The following is a 22,916-nucleotide window of genomic DNA, read 5'->3' on the forward strand; positions in this document are numbered from 1 at the left end:
TCAGGAGGTGCAGGCAGTCAGTCGGGTCTCTGTGAGTTCCAGACCTACCTGGTCTACAGAGAGAGTTCTAGGACAGCCAGGGCTACAACAACAACAAAACTTTCTCAAGTCTCAGATTTGTAATTGCAGAATGAAGGTCTTGTTTCCCACAGACGTAAATAAGAGAGTTATAATAGGAAATATAATTTATTTCCTTTTACAAAATTTCAGCTATACAAGGTTAGTACAGATTCCAAGGAAACAATATAACAAAAATATTTTTTTCTGACCAATCCATTTTAGAGTTTTTATACAAAGAAGGATAGAAACAAAACTTAATAGGTAGCCGTGGGTCGATACATTACTAAAATGGCATCTTTGATGAAAAAGAATGAGCGGTGTTGACTGTGCACCATTCTGAGAGCGACAGTCCCGAGAGAGTGTCTTATTACCCAGCGCACAGGCCCAGAGCATGCACCTGAAGGGCTCACTCACCAGCTGTCCTGCCTGGGCTGCAGGTCTGTGAAAGCCTGGAAAGCCTGCAGCAGGGTCAGAGCACGGGCTCCTGTGCCTTAGGGGACCTGATGAGTTAGCGGCTGGAATAAGTGGTTTTAAAATTTGGATTTTATGGGGGACGGTCTGCACACCACCTCAGGCGTCGGCTGTTTCAACCCAGGAGTGCTGCGTGTCTCTCCCGCGTAGGACGACAGTCTGCCCACTGAATTGAGACTGGGCGGTAGGGACTTGCCCTAATTTCAATTAGAGCTGTATTAAATGGCTCACAGGCTTCCTGAACACTGGGCAGAGCTGTGCCTCCCTCAGCCTAAAGGCACAGGCGACTTCACTGTGGCTGTGTGACCGTCAGGGACAGGCGGACCACCCTGTGCGGCTTGCAAGGGTCCTGCTCTATGACCCTTGCTCACTCGTCACAACTTCCAGGCCCGTTAGAAACAGCAGGAGGGAAAATGCTTGTTCTTTTTTTGCAAAAGTACTCCATCTTAAAAACAAACGAACAAAACCCTTCATCGAAGTCCCATTACTGTCACCTTTTAAAGGGATGCCCATTGAGCATGCAGGTTTTATCTCCTCCGCCTCTCATGCTTTTTATCAAACATCACCCATGTCCTTTGTGGAACAAAGTGTATAAAGAAAGAAACCTGTAAACTGGTTTTGCACCTGTCTGGCGGGAGATAGCCATACCTGGGCACTCCAAGGGTTCCAGCTACCTCCCAACTACATGGCCACGCCTGGTGTGAGCAGATCTTGTTGATAACTCTGAAAAGGCCCATAGGAGCTCCGTGGCCTCTGCTGGGACTACCCTCCTGTCTCATAGTCCCTAGGAGCTGGCTTCATAGCGACTCTGGCTAGGGTAGGGAATCTTTGTACCCTGTAGCTCCATGTACCGTCAATATTGGCTGGGCTTGAAAAACCAAAACCAAGGCATCTATCTCCTCAGGACCCCAGGATATGGGAGATGACCCCAGGATGGAACACAGGACACAAGGGGGCAGTCCCCTGTGTTCAGGAAATTCAAACATCCCCTGTAACTTCAGCAAAAACCCTGCCTCCTACAGAGGGAGCCCTGAGCTCAATGCCCGAGAAACCCTTGTGTTACGACCCATTTGTCCACTCAGGCATCCCTGAGCTGGGGTGGGGACACCCATAGCCAGCCGCATCAGGAAAAGGACAGGACATTCTTGTTGTGGATATTTGAGTTAGAAAACAAAGCAAGTCCCAGAGGATAGAGAGCCCGCTCCAGAGCGGGGAGAGCATTTTAGGGAATTTCTCAGTTGTGGGGAAAGCAAAGGGCCAGTCTCCAAGGAGCAGAAACCTAGGAAATCACCACCCGAAGGAGAGCATCCTGGGATGCTGACCACCACCTCAGCTCTTCTGCGGTTCTGTGGGGTGTGGGGCATCCCCACAAGTCAGGTGGCGTGACGACCAGAGCGTGAAGAGGTGCAGACTGCTCGGATGTGTTACACAGACCCACGCACGGGGCCGTCTGGAACCCGTGAGCTGTTCGTGGAAACGATCCTAAGCCGTGTTGCAATGGCTGAGGGTCACCTTCGTCGTACGCCTCAGGACAGCAGCTTCTCCAGACGGAGATGCAGTCAGCAGCCGGACACTGCAATCCCGTGCAGCTCGTGCAGTGGGAGGGTTGCCTCATGAGTCCCGCTAGGGATGCTAGGCAGTCGCAGGGACAATAGAGGTGGCCACCCAGTTCTAAAGAAAAGCGTGCTTGGAGTTGTGTGCCTCAAATCAACACTGAGTCCGCCTCCTGTGGCTCCTTGGGGTCGCCTCTCCTGATGTCTGCTGAAGGGATAAGCCAGTCCGTGACCCCAAGGTTCTGCCTGCTGAGATCAGAGAGACTCTGGTACCGGCTTAGAAGTGGGACAGGGCTTGGCAAGCCTTGCACTTCCCACGTATGTAAGGGTCAGGTCACAGGTCATAGGTCACAGGCACTGACTTTGGGTAGTAGGCAGGGGCATGGCGGGGAAGCTCTGGGGGAGCAGAGGGCCAGTGGGCAGCCCACGGCTCTGATCCCTCCTCTGTCAAGACAGGAGTGAGGTCTCTGTGTCCTCCACGTCACAGTGCCGGTCAGACGTCACGAGGACCCGTGAAAGATGTGGGCCACAGCCAGCAGCCTTGGATAGCTAACACCTCCCTCATTTGAAGAAGCCTGGCTTCAAACATGGGAAGCACCACCCACATGCATCCCCAGGACTAGTTCATGTCAAGTGAGAGGAAATGAGAGACACTAATGTCTACACTAATGTCTACATTTTCTCTTCAGGGGATGCTCAAAGTCATGTTCATTCGGAGACAAGCATGTTGGCTCCAAGTGAGTCCTCACTTTGGGGGCTCAAAAGTATCACTCGCCCTGAGGACTCTGGGCCTAAAGGACAGATCAAAGGCTTTCTGGTCACGGAAGCTCTGGGCACGATATTTTGCAAACTGCACCGACCTGCGATGCCTATGGTCTGAGGGGTCCTTTTCTGCCCTGGGAGCATCTGGGGGCCCATCCTGGGCAAGGGTTTGGAAGAGCGGGTGGCCCCCAGCATTCAAGGTGAGCCAGGGAGAGTCATCTGCTCTGTCAAGGGAGCAGGCTGTGGTCCTGCTACTAGCCAGGGTCTGGCCTTCTTGGGGCAGGTGCGGGGCACCTGGGCTTTGCTGATGGCCAGGAGTGGGGCCCAGACTGGGAGGCTCCTCACGTGGGCCAGCAGTCATTTCCTCTTCAGGTGTGCTGTCAGGCTGTCCCCAGGCCTGAGGTACTGGCTGGCTGGCCTGTGCCTGACTCTGGGTCCGTTTCTGCATAGCCAAGCCACAAGGCTTCCTAGGGTTCCCTGGGGTGGCTAGGTTCTCATCATCCTGAAGGTTGTCTCCTTGAGCTGGGCTCCTTTCCTGCGTGCCCAGTGGCCTCAGGGGATGCTCCTGATCCCTGTCCCTGTGCCAGCAGGGATTCTCTTCCACTGGCATCTTTTCGGGCTCTGCCACACACAGAACATCCGACTGTCCAGTCTGGTGTAATCTTGCATGCCCTGTACCGGTTTCCTCTGGTCCAAGGTGACCCTGCGGCCGGCCCATGTCCCCCTGTGTTGGTAGACTCTCTCTGGCTTCACTCCCTAAGCTTTTTGTCTGAGGAAGGGAAGACCTATGCTCTGCCTTCTGGGTGGACACAGGAGGCTCTGGACCATAGGCCGGCTCCACCTGCCTGGTCTCTCCCTCTGCGGCTGGCCTCAGAGGATATGTAGAGGAATGTGGTGCACCAGAGCAGTGTTGTTCTCTCTCAGGATGCTTTCCGCCCAGTGCCTGTAGGCCCACAGAGGGCGGTGGTGAGTGGCCCAGATGCATCCTTGGGGATGCTGTGCTTTGCAGGACCGTCAATTTGTTCTCGGTACCCAAACTGCTTGTTCTCAGCACTGGCTCACTTGAAGCACACGGTGGAGACTTAACAGGCACCGGGCAGGAATCTGCAGCTTCCCCCGGCTCAGCAGCCGGGGCTGCCGACATTAGGACGTGGGTCTGCACCGTGTCTTCTGAGATGCTTCCTTCCGTGGCTCTGCACTCCTCCTTCGAGGACCTGCTCAATACCAAAGGGTGGCTGCCGGCGTTTGGTGTTACCTTGTCTCTGTAGTCCTGGATACTACCTGACCACGGTGTTGTCTTGTGTTCAGGCCCACGTTCACCATCCTGGCCATCACCGACTGGTGCTGACCTCTTGTGTCCAGTGTCTTGGGTACCACCTACTTGTGGCATTGTCTTGTATTTAGCATCCTGGGTACCGCCTGGCTGCAATGTTGCCTTCTGTCTAGGGGTGTGGGCACCACCTGTCCATATGGTTGTTTTGTGTTCAGCATCTTGGGCATCACCCGTCTGTGACACCGCCTTGTGTTCAGGGCCCTGGGCACCGTGTGGCGTTATCTTGTGTTCATTATCCTGGGTACCATCTGGCCATGGTGTCACCTGTTTCGTGTCTCGGGTTCTATCTTCTGTCTTGTGCTCGGCATTCTGGGTACCACTGGGTCCCAGTGCTAGCTTGGGCTTGGGCTCTTGGGAAGTACCTAGACCTGGTGTCATCGTGGGTTCAACATCTGGGGAAACAGGTGGCTGTGGTGTCAGCTTGTGTACATTGTTCTGGGTGTCCCTTGCCCATGACATCTGCTTGTGTTTGACATCTTGGGCACCGCTTGTCTGGGGCGTTTTCTTGTGTTCAGCATCCTTGGAACCACCCTTAGGTGGCGTTATCTTGGGTTCGGCGTCCTGAGCACCAGATGGCCGTGCCGTTATCCTGCATTCAGGGTTCTGGGTGCTACTTGGCTGCGGCATTGTGAGACCAGTGACGGTCCCTCTAGCTGTCGCCTCCCCAGAGACTCCGATGCTTGCAGTAGGCTGTTCATCGAATGTGGACTGGCTGTCGTTGCCCAAATCATGTCTGACGCTTTCCTGAGCCATGCTTGGGGGTGAAGCCGACTCGTTCAGGGGCCCTTTGCACTCTTCCTGCCCAAACTGGATGTTTTTGCCTGACGCTAGAGAACCCCCAGGCCTTACGCAGCCCTGGGGTGGCACCTGCACTGTGGGGGATACCCCTTGCTGGAGGCCAGTGGCCGAGCTGGTGCCCACTCCTGCATAGCCTCTCCCAACACTGGGATGACTTGAGGTGCCATTGCCAGCTGGAGGGGCCTCACTGGATTCTGGACACAGATGCCTTTCCCAGGTGAGGTCAGAGATACACTCTTCCGAAGTTCCACTGCAATTCCTGAGGTCACGTGAGTCCTCGGGGCTGTGCTTTTTTTTCTCTGTTCCACCAGGAAACGTTCTTGAAGGGATTGGAACTGGGAACATCTGTGAGGCATCACCAACCACATGGGTGTCATCTCTTCTGTCTTCCTGGAGTCCACCTTCTGCTGCAGGCTGGAGACTCACTGGCATCCCGTGGGGTTTACTCAGTGCTGTGGGGGTTTGGTAACCCCTCCTATCCTCAGTCCCAGTGGAAAACGCGGCTTGTTTATTTTCAGTCCCATCCTCTCGTCTCAGAACTTGAGAACAATCGTCTTCACGACTTGTGGCATGTTGCAGAGGGCCAGGAGAGGCTGGCATTTCGTGAACAACGGGAAGCTGTACTGTTATCTGCGGAGGCCTGATGGCGGCCTGCGTTCGCCGCTCAGCCTGGACTGCTAAAGGGGCTGGGAGGGGGATCTGAGCCACTGCCTCCTGTTCCGGAAGGTGCCTCTGGATGGCAAAGAAGGGCTCTCTTTCTGGGCCTGAAGGTGTCCTTTCTGCCTCATCCTCAGAGCTGAACACAGTCATGGTGATTTCAGGGGCCTCTCTTGTGCCATCCTTCACTCCCTGGGTGTCAGGCGCCACCTCCTGTGTATTGGGCTCTGTTCTTCTGTCCTTCCTGACTACCCCAGTATCTCTGGGGCTGTCCAGTCCAAGTGGGGACAACACGGATGCATGGCCAGACAGGTCTTGGCCTTTGGTAGACATGCCCGAGAAACCCACGTTCATAGCCACGTGACTGCCCACAGGAGGCGTGGCCTGGGACACCGAGGACTGGAGTTGTTCCTTGCGCTCCTCATTCATGAGTTCTTTGGATTCGTTTCCTCGGGGTTCCAGGCTTTCTGAGCTGGAGGACATGATGGTTTCTCCAACGGGCCAGCGTCTGGACTCCGAGTGACTAAGCTTTGCGCAATGGGACAGCCAGCTCTGGGGGCCGCAGACAACGGTGGCGATGCTGAGGGCTGGCAGGGGCTCGGCTGTGCAGGCCAGGAACCGGGCAGGGGGAGTTCTGGTGCAGCTGGTAGCCATGGTGGCCACGTGGAGCACCCGCACTTGTGGCCTGTGCACTTTCTTCTTCTGGAGACTCTTGCTCTTCCGTCCTTCCCTGTGCAGGGGCAGCACACCAGCCTCCGAGTGCAGACAACCGCTCTGTTCAAATCTTTCTCTCAGCTTGGAGAGGATGGAGCTCCGGCCCACGATCCGCGGCAGGAGGCCCCTGGCAGCACCAGGCCGCTGGGCAGGGGGTTTCTCTCGCGCCTCTTTCTCCTTGGCTTCCTTCTCTTCTGCAGCCAAGAACTTCTTTAGGATGTTTTTCACGGTGCTCTTCCCACTCGCGGGGCTCCACCGGGGCTTCTCACTGCTTGGGGTCCTCTGGCTGGCACCGTTGGCTCCTTCCTTGGTCTTTTCTAGGAGCTTGTTGATAGTGGCATTTACAAAACTCCTGCCCGGCCCTTGCTTGTCCTTGGAGATCAGCCGGCCCACTTCCCGGGTCTTCTTGAGGTGGGGCTCCCGGCCCGTGCCCATGAACTTAGCCTGTAGAAGCTGGAACCGTGTGGGTCTCGGGCCCGCCTCCTGGAGCTGGGGTGGGCGGTTGACCCTGGTTGCTCTGTTTCCTGCCTCCTGGGGCCGGTCCGCACGGTCCAAGACGTAAAGCAGGAGGCTGTTGAGGATGGTGCGGGCTGCCTCGTCGCATGTCCTGCCTATCTTCTTCTTGAGTGTCTGCGCATCAATGGCCATCTTCTCATGGAAGATCTGGCTGTTCCTGGAGCTGGAGGAAAGCAAACAAAACAACAACGACAGAAAAAAAAAAAAAAAAAAAAACAAAACAGAAGACCACAATGTCACATGTTTTGTTGTCATTTTCATAAGGTTACTCTTATCCTGGTTAGTTTTATGTCAGCTTGAGACATCTGATTGGAGGGACCCTCAATTAGAGAACGTGGGCTGTAGGCTGGCAAATCTACAGAGCGTTTTCTTTTCTTTTCTTTTTTTTTAAATTAATTAATTTCTTTATTGTGCATTGGTGTTTTGTCTGTGTAAGGGTGTCAGTTCCCTGGAACTGGAGTTACAGGCAGTTGTGAGCTGCCGTGTGGGTGCTGGGAACTGAACCCGGGTCCTCTGGAAGAACAGTCAGTGCTCTTAACCACTGGGCCATCTCTCCAGCCCGATCATTTTCTTAATGAGTGATCGATAGGGGAGGGCCCAGCCCATTGTGGGTGGTGCTGCCCCTGGGCTGGGGGTCCTGGGTTCTATAAAAAAAAACACACAAAAAAAAGCAGGCTGAGCAAGGCACGAGGAGCAGCACCAGTAAGAGCACCACCCTACCTACTGGTGAGCACCACCCTACCTACTGGTGAGCACCACCCTACCTACTGGTGAGCACCACCCTACCTACTGGTGAGCACCACCCTACCTACTGGTGAGCACTACCCTACCTACTGGTGAGCACCACCCTACCTACTGGTGAACACTACCCTACCTACTGGTGAGCACCACCCTACCTACTGGTGAGCACCACCCTACCTACTGGTGAGCACCACCCTACCTACTGGTGAGCACCACCCTACCTACTGGTGAGCACCACCCTACTGGTGAGCACCACCCTACCTACTGGTGAGCACCACCCTACCTACTGGTGAACACTACCCTACCTACTGGTGAGCACTACCCTACCTACTGGTGAGCACCACCCTACCTACTGGTGAGCACCACCCTACCTACTGGTGAGCACCACCCTACCTACTGGTGAGCACCACCCTACCTACTGGTGAGCACCACCCTACCTACTGGTGAGCACCACCCTACCTACTGGTGAGCACCACCCTACCTACTGGTGAGCACCACCCTACTGGTGAGCACCACCCTACTGGTGAGCAGCTCCCCTCCATGGCCTGTGCACCAGCTTCTGCCTCCAGGTTCCTGCCCTGGTTGAGTGCCTGTCCTGACTTCCTCTGATCTCGAGCGGCGATGAGGACGCATAAGTCAAACAAACCCTTTCCTTCCCAGGTGGTTTTGGTCATGGTGTTCCACCACAGCCGTAGTCACCCTGACTAAGACAGTGTCACAGCCCCTGGGGCACCCCTGGGGCTGGTTCTCCGGAGTCAGGACCTACGGGGCCTTCCTGAGCACTGCCAGGGATAGGGAGGTCTCTCCATGCCGGAGACCAGCGTGCACGCAGAGGGCTGACGTATAAATAAGGGTATTAAACAAGAGCTGGGGGGTGAGCACGCCCAGAGCCTTGGCAGGGCGTGAGTAAGCATGCACGCACGCACACAGCAATGACCACGGTGTAAAAATAACTAACCTAAGCAGCAGCTGTGCCCTCCACCACCAAGAACGCCATTGTTCTGAGTAATCAGGACAAGGAGGCCAATCCTGCCCACCAGGAAGAGGCTGCTCCGTGTCCTTGCAAGAGGAAACCAGTCCTGGGGCGGCCACTCCCTCGGGCCCCCCTCCGAGTGGGAAGACACACCATTTTCAGAATTGAGGAGCCAGCAGGCTCGGAGCTCAGGCTTGGCCCTGTGACACCTGGTTGTCACAGTCTCCTGCTGCCTGACCTGTCTCTCATCCAGATGACCCGTGGACACCTCTCTCCAGACTCATCTGGTCACCCGTGGAAGCTGCCCTGGGTGGAGAGACACCTCCTTTCACCCGAGGGGCCTCACCAGCCTCAGATGGCATCAGCAGAGTGATTCTGGGGTGGGGGTGGGGGACGCTTCCAGCAAAGTCACCTGTGCAGCTGCAGAGGGAACGGGGTGGGGGTGGGGCTGGCTAGGTGCCGCCGCTGGGCTTGAGGGAGTCTGTGCGCAGCTGAATGGATGCGAGGGGTCCCAGATTTCCCGCCTCTGAGGTAAGACGGTGTTGCCTTGGAAGTGGGTTGGTTTTGGTTGGGGGTGGCTTTTTTTGGTTTTTCCTTTCCCAGGGCATCTTGGAACTGGTGGCCATTAACTGCTACATCTTGGGGTTGGCCTTTGGCAGCTGCCTAGGCACGAGCTTCTGTCTGGATATCTTGGGTCTCACAGGCACATTGCATGCCTATGAACTAAGTAAGCCCTTACACCCCAAATTTTCCTCTTGCTAACCACGCCCCTTGGGCACACAGGAGCTTTCCTGGCCCACACCCCCTACAGCCACAGGGCCCCACAGCTTTATGCCGGTCCCTGGCCCCAGGAAACATTCCCCGCCCCTCTTGCAGGCTTTCCTGCCTCACACACACACAGCTGAACCTGACAGCCAACAGTGTCCATGCTCTTGATGGCCACGGGCCACAGGACCAGAATCCTCCCGTGCCGGCCACTCCGGTAGCCTCTGCTCTCCTTGTATATTCTTTGTGCTGCCCAGGGCACCACACCATCTCCGGTCCACACCGCCCTAGGTTGCGGATAGTTGCCCCCTTCCTATGTTGTTCTTGCTGCCACCATCCTGTGTGGGTCTGGTCTCAGGATGTGCCCACTGGTCCATCCAGAATGCCAACGCATAGGATCTCAAGTGGGGCTTGGGACCCAGCGCAGGCTGAATTCACACACCTGTAATTATAAATGCCACACCCTCCAGCAGGGTCTGGACTAGACCTACTTCATTGCAGTCTCCAAGAAGAGCTTGGCAATTATCACTACCAGCTCCCAATTAGGTGTCCCACACTGGGCCACAAGAGTCCCCCCCCCACCATGTGCATTCCCAGGGCCCACTGAGCCTGTGGAGACAGGAGGGTCTTGTTCCCCAGGCCTGGGATTGGATAGACTCACCGGGCTCTGGCGCTATGAGGAGGCTCAAAGGACCTGTGTACTTCTTGGAGCTTTGTGGTCACCCAGCTTGTGAGGCCAGCTAAGCTATTTCAACTGTCTTAACGACTTCTCAGGTGAGTCATTAGGGTGACTGAAATAACCGTACTGATGACATGTAGCGAAGATATTCTGACCGACTGACTAAAAGGCCACGAGCCCAACCTGAGGACACTAAGTATCATTCCCAAGTTCCTCTCTGAGGGCTCCCTGAGCCCACGGTCTAAACGGAGAAATGAGAAACCCAGCTGGCATTAACTGTCCAGCTTCTCCCACCACAGAAGGGACAGCCTAGCCTCTCCAGATGCCCCGGGCCGGGGTTCCACACTGCCTTCGGCTCTGGGGAGTGTGGAAGCAGTGCACTTTAAGGGAGTTCTGAGTGTCCTTAGATCAAGGGTGTGAGTGTGTCTGAGCCCAGCTTGGCTGTCCGAGCCAAAGCTGTGCTGCATCACGTTTCAGCTCACGATCGGTTAGAAGTTAGCACAGTGCCAAGGTGTTGCCCAGCAGCTCGCCACCTGCCCATCACCAGGGACCAACACTTGAGGCCACTTGCGGCCTCCAGTCTGACTTCTTGGGCAGACACGCAAAGGGGATTTAGCTAACAGCCCCAGATGGAGTCTCAGAACGTTCCCCAGAGCTCCCATGATCATCTCAGATGTTTTCGGTTGGGGCAGACGCTTTCCTAAGCATTATGGGACAGGATTAGCAGATTAGGAGAGGGACTTAAGTTCTTTTCTGGTGGGCCACACCTGGCCCTGTCACACTGTGGCCCTACAGCAAGAGGGGGTGTCTGTACTGTAAATAAGGAGTAGAGGGGTATTTCACAGCTCACTCCAGTGAGTCAAAATTGTGTTTAACAATCATTATTAACTGCCAGGCGGTGGTGGCCCACGCCTTTAATTTGGGAGGCAGAGCCAGGTGGATCTCTGTGAGTTCGAGGCCAGCCTGGTCTACAGAGTGAGTTCCAGGACAGGCTCCAAAACTACACAGAGAAACCCTGTCTCAAAAAAAAAAAAAAAAAATTATCAACTAAAAATTCCTCCTTCTGGTGGATCTTTGCTAAGTGTCCCGCAGGCCATTCTGTGGCTGTGAGTGAGCTTCTGGCCTCTTCCCAGATGCCTCCCCTGATCTCCAGGCCCAGTCCTTCAAGTTCTTCCAACACCTGGCAGGCTCAAGATGAAGGAGTAAGCCTCAGGAAATGGAATTCTGGCCAGGTCTCACCTTGAGATCTTTGCCTTAGTTCATCGGCCTGAGGCATCCTGTCCTTGAAAGAGCTGATGCCAGGCCCTCGGGACATGGCTTCATTGTTCCCTCTTCAGGGCAATTGCCAACGTAGCCCATGGCTGCTCCCTAGCATATCATCAGGGGTAGTCAGTCACCTTGTGACCACTTGGAGTTCCTAGTGTAATTTTAAGAGCCATTCTATTTCTGCCTGCAACCCTCCACCGCAAAGAAGGCTTCACGTGGGTGGGAAGTGTGTTTTCTTTTCCGCGTCCCTCCAGCACTCGCTCACACACTTCCCAGCACGAGGGCCAGCCTCGGCAGATGCCTGTGGACGGAGCGGGGAGGCCCCTGTAGATGCCTGGTTTCACCCGGCTCTGTGGGAGCTGCTGGCCGCGTGTGGGCCAGCCCCTCCTACCCCTCTGCCCTCCTTGCTCTAGCAATGGCCCCACAGATCTGTTTCCACCCCGGCAGCATAGCTCTCTCTCCACTGGCATGCGGCTGCTCACCCTCCACGTCCCTCGTCAGGGCCCCTTCCAAGGTTCCTTTCTTAGCGGTGAGTCCTACACCGCAATCCTATGGAGACCTCTCTGTGCTCTGTTTCCTGAGGCCGAAGCATCTCTTGTGGTCTCTTCCCACCCACTTCAGTTCTTCTGAGAGGCTGGCCCATTCTGGCCTAATCTATGCCAGAACATTCCAGAATCCTCACACTCACACTGAAGCACCAGGATAGCTTGTGGGGGCCGTTCGCTGCTCGCGTGAGACACTCTTTGCTCAGCTGCAGTGTGCAGACGTGACTACGCCCATTCCCATGTCTCTTAGGTACTTGGATGAGCTCTAGAGCCGGGCCCAGGACAGAACAGAATCTTCCCCTCCATGGCCAACACAAACAGGGGGCCCATAAACCTTCCTAATTTAGGCATCGGCGGCGGCGGCGGCGGCGGTTGCGGGCAGGCAAGGTCATTTAGGACAGGGAACTGGACAATCGTCTCAGGACACACCCAGGCTGCTCAGCCCTGAGGAATGCCACCATCACGGCTCGTACTGAAGGAAGAGGACAGCAGACCTCAAGCCCCGCCCACCCCCATTTGAGCACATGTAGTCCTGGGTCAGTCCAGTTCCTCATCAGCTATGGTCAGTAGGGCCTCCCTGACTGGCCCATGGTCTGCGGCTACGCCAGGGTTGGGGGGGGGGCGCCCTCTGCTCTGAGCATCCTCTGGCAGACAGTGCTCCTCGGCCTCAGTTCCCTTGCAGGAGAAGTGGGCTCTCAAATAAACTCTGGGGCCCAGCATGGCTGCCAAGTACCTACCAGAGAGACCCAGTTCTTAGCCTGGTAGGACGCCACATCCTGAACCATACTGCTCCTGCAGGACCCGCAGGGGCCACGGCAAATTGTAATTTATAAAATATGTTGAGGTCTCTACCCGTGGGCCCGCATGATGCTGCCATTTCTTACACCCCTCGGAACAAGCTGCGGGCCCACTGTCTCCACCTGCCTCCAGGGGTCCCTGCAGTCACTCTCTCTGTAGTGACTGCAGCGGCCTCGCAAGTCACGGTACCAACCTGTCCACTTGCCTGTCCCTTGTCTCTTCAGCACAGAACATCCATATCAGGATGCTGTCCCCAACAAGGGGACATGTCTCCATCTGGGCATATCATCTATGGATGGTTCTTTCTGTCTCCTAGTTAGCTCCTGCTATTATCCGGCGTTATCTGAGGGAGTCTCAACTGTGGGCATTGCCTCAATCAGACTGATTAACAATTGATGTAGGAGGGACCAGGCCATGGTAGGAGGGGCCACCCTTGGGCAGGTGGTCCTGGTTGTATAGGATGCTCGCTGAGCAGGACCCAGTGAGCAAGTCAGTAAGCTGCCTTCCTCCGTGCTCCTGCCTCCAAGTTCCTGCCATGACCTCCCTCAACAATGGACTGTGACAGTAAGTATCAGCAGAAACAAACCCTGTCCTCTATAACTTGTTTTTGGTGATGGTGTTTATGAGACTAACAGGAAAGCAAACTATAACAATACATTCCTTACCCAGAAACTGAGGCCTGAGGGCCACAGCCTCTTCCTGCTCATCCCGCCCAGCACATGGTGGACAATCATTAAACAAGTTGACCAACCACCATGCTTTATTTTTATGGTTGTTCTTTCTGGGAGCCTTTCCTCAAAAGCCATGAATATCAGAGCATCAGGTCTCCCTTGCTCGGGGACAATGGCCTGTGCCTGTCTTTCAACCCCTCCCTCAGCTCACAGACAGAGTCCCAGCTGCCTCATCAGTCACCACCAGGTCCTCATGGCCACGCTGGGAGGACACGGCGGCCATGAGAATAGGGACCCTCTGAGACCACCCTCAAAATTTAGTCAGGAGCCCATTTGTGGTGGTGGCATCCAGCCACCCAGCTGTCGACAGTGTCCAAGTGGGGCGCTGACATAGGGACTTTCAACAATGTGCACAGCCTGATCTACTTCCACAGACCAGTAACCATCTGTCTCGAGGGCCTGGTTCCTCAGCCAGTGACCAGTCCCTGTATATAACCGCCAAGTTAGTAATATAAGAGAGACACAATCTAGGTTCATTATGACCTTTCTAAGTAAGATCGCACTTTGCTTTGTGGGTTTTCTTGGGGTGGAACCTATCCAGGTCCTCATGTACACTAGGTATGCCCTCCACTACTCAACCCACTAAGACTGGTTTAAATAACGGGGCCTTTTAAAGCGGAGGTTCTGCTGGGCGGTGGTGGCGCACGCCTTTAATCCCAGCACTCAGGAGGCAGAGCCAGGCGGATCTCTGTGAGTTCGAGGCCAGCCTGGGCTACAGAGTGAGATCCAGGAAAGGCACAAAGCTACACAGAGAAACCCTGTCTCGAAAAACCAAAAAAAAAAAAAAAAAAAAAAAAAAAAAAAAAAAAAAAAAAAAACCCACAAAAACAACAACAAAAAAATAAAGTGGAGGTTCTGAATATCTTACTAGTTGGTCTCATGTTAGGCTTATGAAGGATGAAAAACATATCTCTAAGAGAAAAAGTACTTTCCAAACAGCCCAGAAGACCCAGCGAGGGAGTCAGTGAGAGTGAGATGGCCCATGTCACTGTTCCAGGGTGAGCCATGGAGCCAGTGAGAGTGTTGCCTGTAATTTGTAAGCTCCTGTAACGGTGACTACTGTCCAGGAGAGCTCTGTAGCAGTATCATGTTAACTTCTCCCTGTCATTTGTATTACTGGGTGGCTATGGATGGAATTCTGAATCAGAATCGGAATGTCAGTACTATCCTGGAAATACACTTGTCTCAAGATTGATAGCTGGTTGTCTTGGCCATGATAGCCCTGATATTGTGCTTGGATTCAATATGTGTGGCTATAGGTGTGACAGAGGGGGTCTGGTCATTAGGCAGTGACGGACAGAGGGGGTTTGGTCATTAGGCAGTGACGAACAGTGGACAGCCATCACCTGGGCTGACCCACACCTAAGAGTTGGGCACTTTTCAATGCCTCAAAATATAAGAAGGACTCAAGGGTTCGTGGAGAATTACCCTGCTGCCAGCTGCTTCATGGTGCTGCTCTTCAGGACCTGTGGTGGGTGAAGGGCGGAGAGTAGACACAGGAGATTCAGAAAAAAAAAAAAATGTGTGTGTCTCTATCTCTGTGCATCTATGTATCAGTGTGTTTCTGTAACTGTGTCTCTGTGTCTGTATCTGTGCATGCGTGTGTGGTGTGTGTGCGCATGTAGTAAGAAAGACAGAAAATAACATGCCCAACACGGCCCAATATCAGCAGTTGTCAAACCAGGTGGAAAGAATACAGGAATTGTCTACTGTTTCAACTGTTTTCCTTCCTTTCTTCCTTCCTTCCTTCCTTCCTTCCTTCCTTCCTTCCTTCCTTCCTTCCTTCCTTCCTTCCTTCCTCTCTCTCTTTCTTTCTCTCTTCCTCTCTCTCTCTTTCCTTCCTTCCTTCCTTCCTTTCTCTCTCTCTTTCTCTCCTCCTCTCCTTCCTTCCTTCCTTCCTTCCTTTCTCTCTCTCTCTCTCTCTCTCTCTCTCTCTCTCTCTCTCTCTTTCTTTCTTTCTTTCTTTCTTTCTTTCTTTCTTTCTTTCTTTCTTTCTTTCTTCACAGGTCTTACTTTGTAGCCAAAGCTAGCTAGCCTAGAACTTACTATGCAGGCTGGCCTCAAATTTGTGGTGATCCTCCTGGATTGGCTTCCTAAGTCCTGAAATTATAGGTGTGATCCACCACACTAGGCTTTTAAAAATGCATTTGAACTCATCTGAGGCCAGGTGTGGCAGTACACATCTGTAATCCTGGTGCTCAGGAGGTGGAAGCAGGAAGCTTGCAATTTTGAGGGCATTTTGGGTTTTGAGAATTTATCTCAAAAAAGGAGGAAAGAAAGAAGGAAGGAAGGAGGGATAGAGGGAGGGAGGGAGGAAATATTGACTTGAGAACAATCCAAATAGGAAAGGATAAACAGAACCATAAAGTCATGGCGTGACAAGTGGAATTCAAGGATGCTGCTGACATAGAGGACTCACGGAGAGGGTTTCAGCACTTCCTTGGGATTTGGGGTGAGCATGGGGGGTGATTTTGAGGTAGATGCTCTCCAGGTTGACATTCCCAGGACACACTCCAGGAAGAGGGGAAGTGGTCCTGAGTAATCCCCTACAGAAATCATGGAAGGGTGAGTAGATCACAAAGATGTGGTCCAGAGGGTCACGTAAGGGCTTGTGATCTTGGGGCCCTCAGTTCTGGCCCTAAGTTCACCCTAAGTCTGTGGTGAACTCAGCATGGATTTAGGATGAAGTCTGTGCTCCAGGCACTGGCGGCCTCACAGCACTGACCTCTTATTTACGATGTGGCCACCTGAGGGTGTGAGTCCTCACTTTCGTACCCATGACAATTCTTTGTTTATAACATTCTGAGTGCGCTCTCAATTTATTTCTGTTTAACAGGGGAAAACCAGCCCAGTATCAGTTTTAACAGAGAGGCAATGGTAGCTCAGTGACCTAAAAGACATTTCCAACTTAACAGAACCTTTGGGATGAATTTTAATGATTGAGATTTTTTTTGTTTGTTTTGTTTTGTTTTTGTTTTTCAAGACAGAGTTTCTCTGTGTTAACAGTCCTGGCTGTCCTGGAACTTGCTTTGTAGACCAGGCTGGCCTCGAACTCACAAAGATCCACCTGCCTCTCTGCCTCCCAAGTGCTGGGATTAAAGGCGTGTGCTACCACCACCCAGCGGTGATGGAGATTCTAATCAGACATTTGAAGTGAACGTCACTTTGGACATTTTCAATATTAGCACTTGTCCTTTGGGCTGGCTTTTCCACCCAAAATTTCCACATTCAAGACAGGCCACGCTCTTGGTGTGCCCTTCAGAAAGGAGAGGTTTGAAGGGCACAGAGGCCACCTGGGCCAGGCAGCAGAGTGAAAAGGGTTGATTGTCATACACTAGATTTGAAGTCTTCTCACTGCTCTATCTCAAGTGAGATACGCTGGCCTCTAGATCCTGGACTTCTCACCTACAAACAGGCTCCCCAACACTAGCTACCTCATGGAAAGCCCAGGTTGAGGGGAATTCCTGCTCAGCAGCAGGGGCTGTTTTCACTATGTCACAGCAGAGACTGGGAAAGCCGGGCACCACAACAGTCCCGCGACTCAGCTGGCATTTGGTGAACTCTGGCTGTGAGTTGTGAAGGGGTGTTTGTGCCAGGAGTTACATAAGCTTTGCCAGCTCTCTCATAGATGTTTGTTGTTGTTGGTTTTTATTTTCCTTCCAAGACGGGGGCTTACCATGCAGCTCTGGCTGGCCTTTGTGAGTTGTGACCATCTGTGTAGCTATGGTTGGCCTCAAATTCATGATTCTCTTGCCTCTGCCTCCCAGGTACTGATATTATGAGTGTGTATCACTGCCACTTGCTTAAGAATCTAATTTTGTCAACCTCCCTGAGGAGTCTATCATCTCGTCTAGCTGACTTATTTCCTCCAATTGTTAGAAAGGAATGGTTCCCATAATGCCCACCTCTTACCTGGCTTTCAGAGATGAAAACCTTGGAAAAACGATTTCAGGTATAAATGAAAGACCTTGGGCTGGGATTATAGCTCAGTAATAGAGCAATTACCTAGCCATGGCTTTGGTCCCATCTCTACCATGTGTTCTCTCTGTCTGTCTTTGTCTGTCTGTCTGTCTGTCTGTCTGTCTTTCTCTCTCTTTCTCTCTCTCTCTCTTTCTCTCTGTCTCCAGAGGGTTTGGAAAAATTAGTCTAAATTAACCTGAATTCTAAACCTTGTGTCTCCTGCCCAGCCTTGTCCACAAAACACATATTCCTCCCCTGGGAACATGGCTCTCTGTTGGGGAACCACAGAACACGTTCACATACATTCTTGAGAACACACTGGAGTCCGGATCTTTCCAGATATATGCTTCTCAGTCTAAGCCCCAGATTTAACTCACATGCCCATGCCTCTAGATCAAGAGAGGGTGATTTGTGCCATTGATTTAGGCACAAAACAGTACAGAAGGTTACATTTATGACCCACACTTTTCTGGAAGTCTCCCCAGTTTGTCACCCAGAAATAAGAAACACTGATCCCTCTAAAACCTAACGTACAGATGCGGTGACCTTGTATGTGGGCTCGACACCAGGTTGAAATGGGCAGGTGACACTTAGTCTAGGGTACTGTGCCCATAAGAGGGAGCCTGTTCCTCACTCCACTGATTAAATTAGGGGACAAGAAAATGTTGTCTGTGCCACAGTTTCAGAGCTAGGAAAGCAAAATAAATGTCCTAGGGTAAACCACAGCTTACTGTGCTATTTGTAGGGATTAATTTGTTTGCACAAGAGATGTGGAATTTAGCTGGGCACGGCGGTGCACACCTGCAGTACCAGCACTGGGAAGGCTGAGTGAGTCAGAAGAATCATGAGTCTGAGGCCATCCCAGGCTACATGGTGAAACCCTATCTCAACAAAACAAGAAAACCTACAATATAACTGGGTGTGGAGACTCCTTTAATTTCAGGAGGCAGAGGCAGATAGGTATCTGTGAGTATGAGTTCCAGGCTAGCTAGGGTTATATAGGGCTAGATAGAGATCCTTTTTCAAAACAAAAAACAAATTAACAAAAAACAAAACAAAACAAAACAAAAAAAACAAAAAACACAACAATTTAAAATTCGGTTCAGGGTCTGAGTATATGGACTATTGGCACACTTATACCATGGAATACCAGTTAGAAAAGTATCCAGTATGTGTATATGTATGCCCTCATGCATACATGCAGAATGAAGATAGATTGATAAGCCATGTGAGTGGGGAAAGCCAGAAGCAAATGCATACATACATACATACACAGCTACTACAATCTTATGTATGATAGGAACCATGGGCACACAGCACACACGTACAAATGCCTCATTCCTATATGCAACACTGATATGGATATAGAAGATACAGTGGATATAGAAGAAAGCTCTGGCAGGGTGCGTAAGACAGGAACTGTGCCCTGTGTTTTGCCCAGGGTGTGAGCTCAGGTGAAGCTTGGGGAGATTGTGATTCCTATATGCCACTGTTCAACAGTGTCTGGATTCCGAATCCGTGTGTGCACATCACATTTGTGGTCAGAACAAAGCCAGCCTGCTGTGGGATGTTCTGTATGCCCTGTGGGAGCCCTTTCTCGGGTTCCTCCTGGCTTTACCCAGCAGGTCCTCATGGAGGATGATCAGGACCACAGGCCTGAGTGCAGGTGTCTGAGATGGTCTGCACTTGGCTGTGCTGGGGGATGGTCTGTATGTCAAGTTGCTCTGATTGGTCAATAAATAAAACCTGATTGGCCGTGGCTAGGCAGGAAGTATAGGCAGGACTAACAGAGAGGAGAAATAAAAGAACAGGAAGGCAGAAGGAGTCACTGCCAGCCGCCACCCTGACAAGCAGCATGAAAAGATGCCGGTAAGGCATGAGGCATGTGGCAAGGTATAGATTTATAGAAATGGATTAATTTAAGCTATAAGAACAGTTAGCAAGAAGCCTGCCACAGCCATACAGTTTGTAAGCAATAGAAGTCTCTGTGTTTACTTGGTTGGGTCTGAGCGGCTGTGGGACTGGTGGGTGACAAAGATTTGTCCTGACTGTGGGCCAGGCAGGAAAACTCTAGCTACGTCAGCTGGCATCACCTGTCTCACAGGGAGACGCTGGACGCACCTCGCTACCATCCAGGCTTTGGTCTTCCTTTTCAGCGTTGACTTTATCTGTCACAGGGAAATGAGACTGGGGGAATGTCCATAGCGCCTGTGAATCTCACTTAGTTTATGCTTTCTAATTTATAAGGGCTTTGCAAATTTCTGATTCATTCATTCATTCATACAGGGGACCACTAGTGAATGAAGACGGAGCCCATGTAGGCCTCCATCCTAATCTGCCGTACACATGCTGCTTATCGGGGCCATTGCTACTGTGCATCAAGGACAGAGGCAGGGTACGGCCACCAGAGACAGGAGGGTGCCCCTCAAAATGCCGAGGGAAAGCTCCAGCTTACCTCCTCCCAGCTAGGTTTATGTTCACTAGAGAGTCCTCCATTAATTCACACCCACTGCTCTGGGCTGCTTGAGCAGCAGGGTGGAAGAACAATAATGTATGACTTTCCCCACATCTGTCTCTCTGTTTCTTATTGGTAAGTGTGTTAGTTCACTTATTGTTCAGTTATCCAGAATCAAATGACACACACACTCACACACACACACACACACACACACACACACACACACAACCTGCTCAATGTCGAGCACCATAGACCTGCCCGCCACACGACTCCACCCGTCTCTACAAAATGGAAGCCGGGTACCCCGCAAAAACAACTGCTGCACCCAAGACATGCCGGCTTCACCATAACCGTGGGATTAGCTCCCTAGGATCGGGAAGAGAAGAACAGGATACCTGGGGCAGAGCAACTTCAGGAAGTCCCAACACACCCCCGAGCCTGTGTCAGCGGCCTTTTCCACTAAAGCCGGTAGCTTCTTGTCCTGCTGTCCATGTGGACATCTTATCACCGGGAAAAGAGAGGCGTCCCATGTCCCCTCCAACATCCCACAGAAGCCCGTGAGGCCCACGGAGACTTTGCACCCTGGAGGCTGTGCAGATTCCAACGGGCGGATGCTTTCTGCCCCAGCCTCCACCCCCGAGCCCCTGCAGAGCTTCTGGGGGCCCCACCAGCTTCTCAATGCAGGCAGTGTTGGCTCTCCTCAGAGACGAGGCCTTACGTGAGAAGAACCCAGCACCAACCAGCCAGGCCCAGCACCAGCCATCTGTCGTCAACAGTGGTTGACTTTAGACTGGCGAAAACCCGCGTCAAGCCGCGGTTGGAAGAGGAGCGTGTGACCATCTTCCCCAGACTGTCAGCTAAACCCTCCTGGGGAGCTTTCGTGGAACAGGCCACGGTGGCTAAAGACTTCCTCCTACGTGGATCTAACCTACCCCAAGGAAGATGCTGCACAGTGACCCAGGAAATCATCTGCTGCCTGGCTGTCCCAGGAAGTTGTTCAAAAAGATTTCAGTAAAGGCTCAGTGACTGAAACATGGCAAGGAGGCTAGATGACGGCTTTGGGTACATCTTGAAGCCGCCCAGGGTCTCTCCCATGAGGCATGAACACACCTGCCTGCTGGAGAGAGAGAACCCGGCCCCCACAGCCTGCCAGCAGGTAGAAATAGGCAGAAGGGCTGAGGTTCTCAGAGGGGGACCAGGGCTGTTAGTGTTCTTCAAGGGGGTGAACGGGCCGCACTGGGCTTGGAGCAGAATAAAATACACCAGTTGTCCAGGAGACAGCTTGTCACCAAGCATCCGGGGGTTTGTGTGCAACGAACACAAGGCATTAGCAGCAGTTGAGTGTGGGGAAAAAAATATTCTCTTAGGACAAACAATGTATTTTATACAGCGAACGGGATTTGAAATAGGGGTGTGGGGGGGAAGTTACAGCTGAATCACGGCCCACGAGGCACGTGTTCCTTGTGTGGAAACTGTACACGCATACCCTCTGGAGGGGAGGCTCTAAGTCTGAGTGTGGACACGAGGGGCTGCCCTCCGGGAGGGGAACAAGGCAGAAACACTTTACTTTTCTTCTGTGGACAAGCGGTGCAGGGCTGTGCCCAAGTCCTCCAGTCGGCCCTTGTGCTCCAGTTCCTGGTACAAGCCCCGGGGAACGGTGGCCAGGCCGTACAGCAACCCGAACAGGCAGCCGGCGATGGTCCCTGTGGCTCCGCTCTCGCCTGAAACGGCAAACGCAAGTGTGTCCTGGGGGGGCGACGGGGGTGGGGATGGGGGTCCCGCTGACTGAGCCAGCTGCCCTCATGTCTCTGAGACCATCCTGGAGAAGGGGGGGGGTAGTGGTGGACACGTTGTAATTCCAGTACTCAGGAGACTGAGCCAGGTATATCGACATGAGTTCAAGGCCTGGGCCAGGAAGTTGGTACCAGGCCAGCCGGGGGATATCGCAGTACCCTACCTCAACCCGAGAGGACCCGTCCCCCAGGCTGCCCGCCTCTGAGGCAGCCACAGTTCTAAGCACGAGGCCATTCTCTGCTCTACAGCTGCTTTCCTTCTCTTCCCATTCGGGTGACCTCTGGCCGCCACAAACCAACCCAGTGGGTGCTACTTAGCAGACAGTCGTGAGTAGCGAAGCTGTTAGAGTGGAGTCCTACCGGATAGCCCAAGCCCTGTTCCTGTTTGTACAGCCTGGGAATCTGAAAAAGTCTGGCCTCACGCTAGTGGAAGTCCAGGAACTGTGGACTGGTGGCTGTGGAGCCCCCGTGGGACTGGACTAGGCCCTCTGGACACGGAAGGCGGTTGTTTGACTTGAACTGTTTGGGGGGCACCCAGGCAGGGGGGTCGGGATCTGTCCCTGGTGCACGGGCAGGTTTCTGGGAATCTGGTGCCTGTGGTGTGACACCTTGCACAGCCTTGGTGCAGTGGGAAGGGGCTTGGACCTGCCTAGGCTCAGTGTGCTGGGCTCTGCTGACTCCCCATGGGAGACCTCAATTTGGGGGATGTGGGGATGCGGAGGGGGGCTTGGGAAAGAGGGCTAGGGGGTGAGAGAGGGGAGGAGGGGGGTCTGTGGATAGCATGAGGAGTGAGTAGAAAATTTCTTAATAAAGAAAAAAAAAAGTCTGGCCTCAGCGTCCATAATCAAGCCTAAGGTTTCTTAACAGCCATGGGATCCATCTTTGAGCAACCTCATAAAGGAGTTATATGTGAGGTTACCAAGAAAATGGATCTGCACGAGGCAGCTGTCTCCTGATGGTCAGACCCCCTTTGTGGTCAAGCAAGCTTGACGAGCAGTTAGCTTGTTCCTCCGTATCAGAAACACAGGCACCGGGGCACATTCCCAACTGTCACACGGGTGAACTTGGCTTCGTTATACTGTGCTTTTCATCCACCCTTTGTGGGAAGGAATATTCTAAAAGGGAGATCTGGCCCATCATGACTGGGAGGAGAGAGTGATCTTACTCCACAAATAAGCTACCCACCTCAGAAATATTCAAAAAATTGTCCTTAAAATTGGGCTGCCCCCAATTTCTGACAACTGCGTGCTCACTGCCTTTCCATCTCTGGTGTGCATTCAAGCCAACCACAGCCGACTTTTGTTTGTTTGTTTTTTAATATTTATTCTTATTTTATGTGTGTG

General features: G+C 52.7%; 1 protein-coding gene across 2 annotated transcripts in view; it reads right to left on the reverse strand.

Annotated features, from left to right (window-relative positions):
• Positions 1-954: 954 nt before the first annotated feature.
• Positions 955-22,916, reverse strand: part of LOC114701243 — a 28,980-nt gene continuing 7,018 nt past the window's right edge. The window contains exons 5-6 of one of the 2 annotated variants that reach the window (XM_028881267.2): positions 21,348-21,501; positions 955-7,027 (exon numbers count right to left, since the gene is read on the reverse strand). In XM_028881267.2, coding sequence (XP_028737100.1) covers positions 2,830-7,027; positions 21,348-21,501 — 4,352 coding nt within the window. In that variant the 3' untranslated portion in view covers positions 955-2,829. Of the gene's footprint in view, positions 7,028-10,004; positions 10,599-21,347; positions 21,502-22,916 lie in introns of those variants that run through there. The other variant, XM_037211601.1, reaches the window with a different exon arrangement.

The sequence above is a fragment of the Peromyscus leucopus genome, chromosome 17 (assembly GCF_004664715.2).
Source record: "Peromyscus leucopus breed LL Stock chromosome 17, UCI_PerLeu_2.1, whole genome shotgun sequence".
NCBI classification, from domain to species: domain Eukaryota; kingdom Metazoa; phylum Chordata; class Mammalia; order Rodentia; family Cricetidae; genus Peromyscus; species Peromyscus leucopus.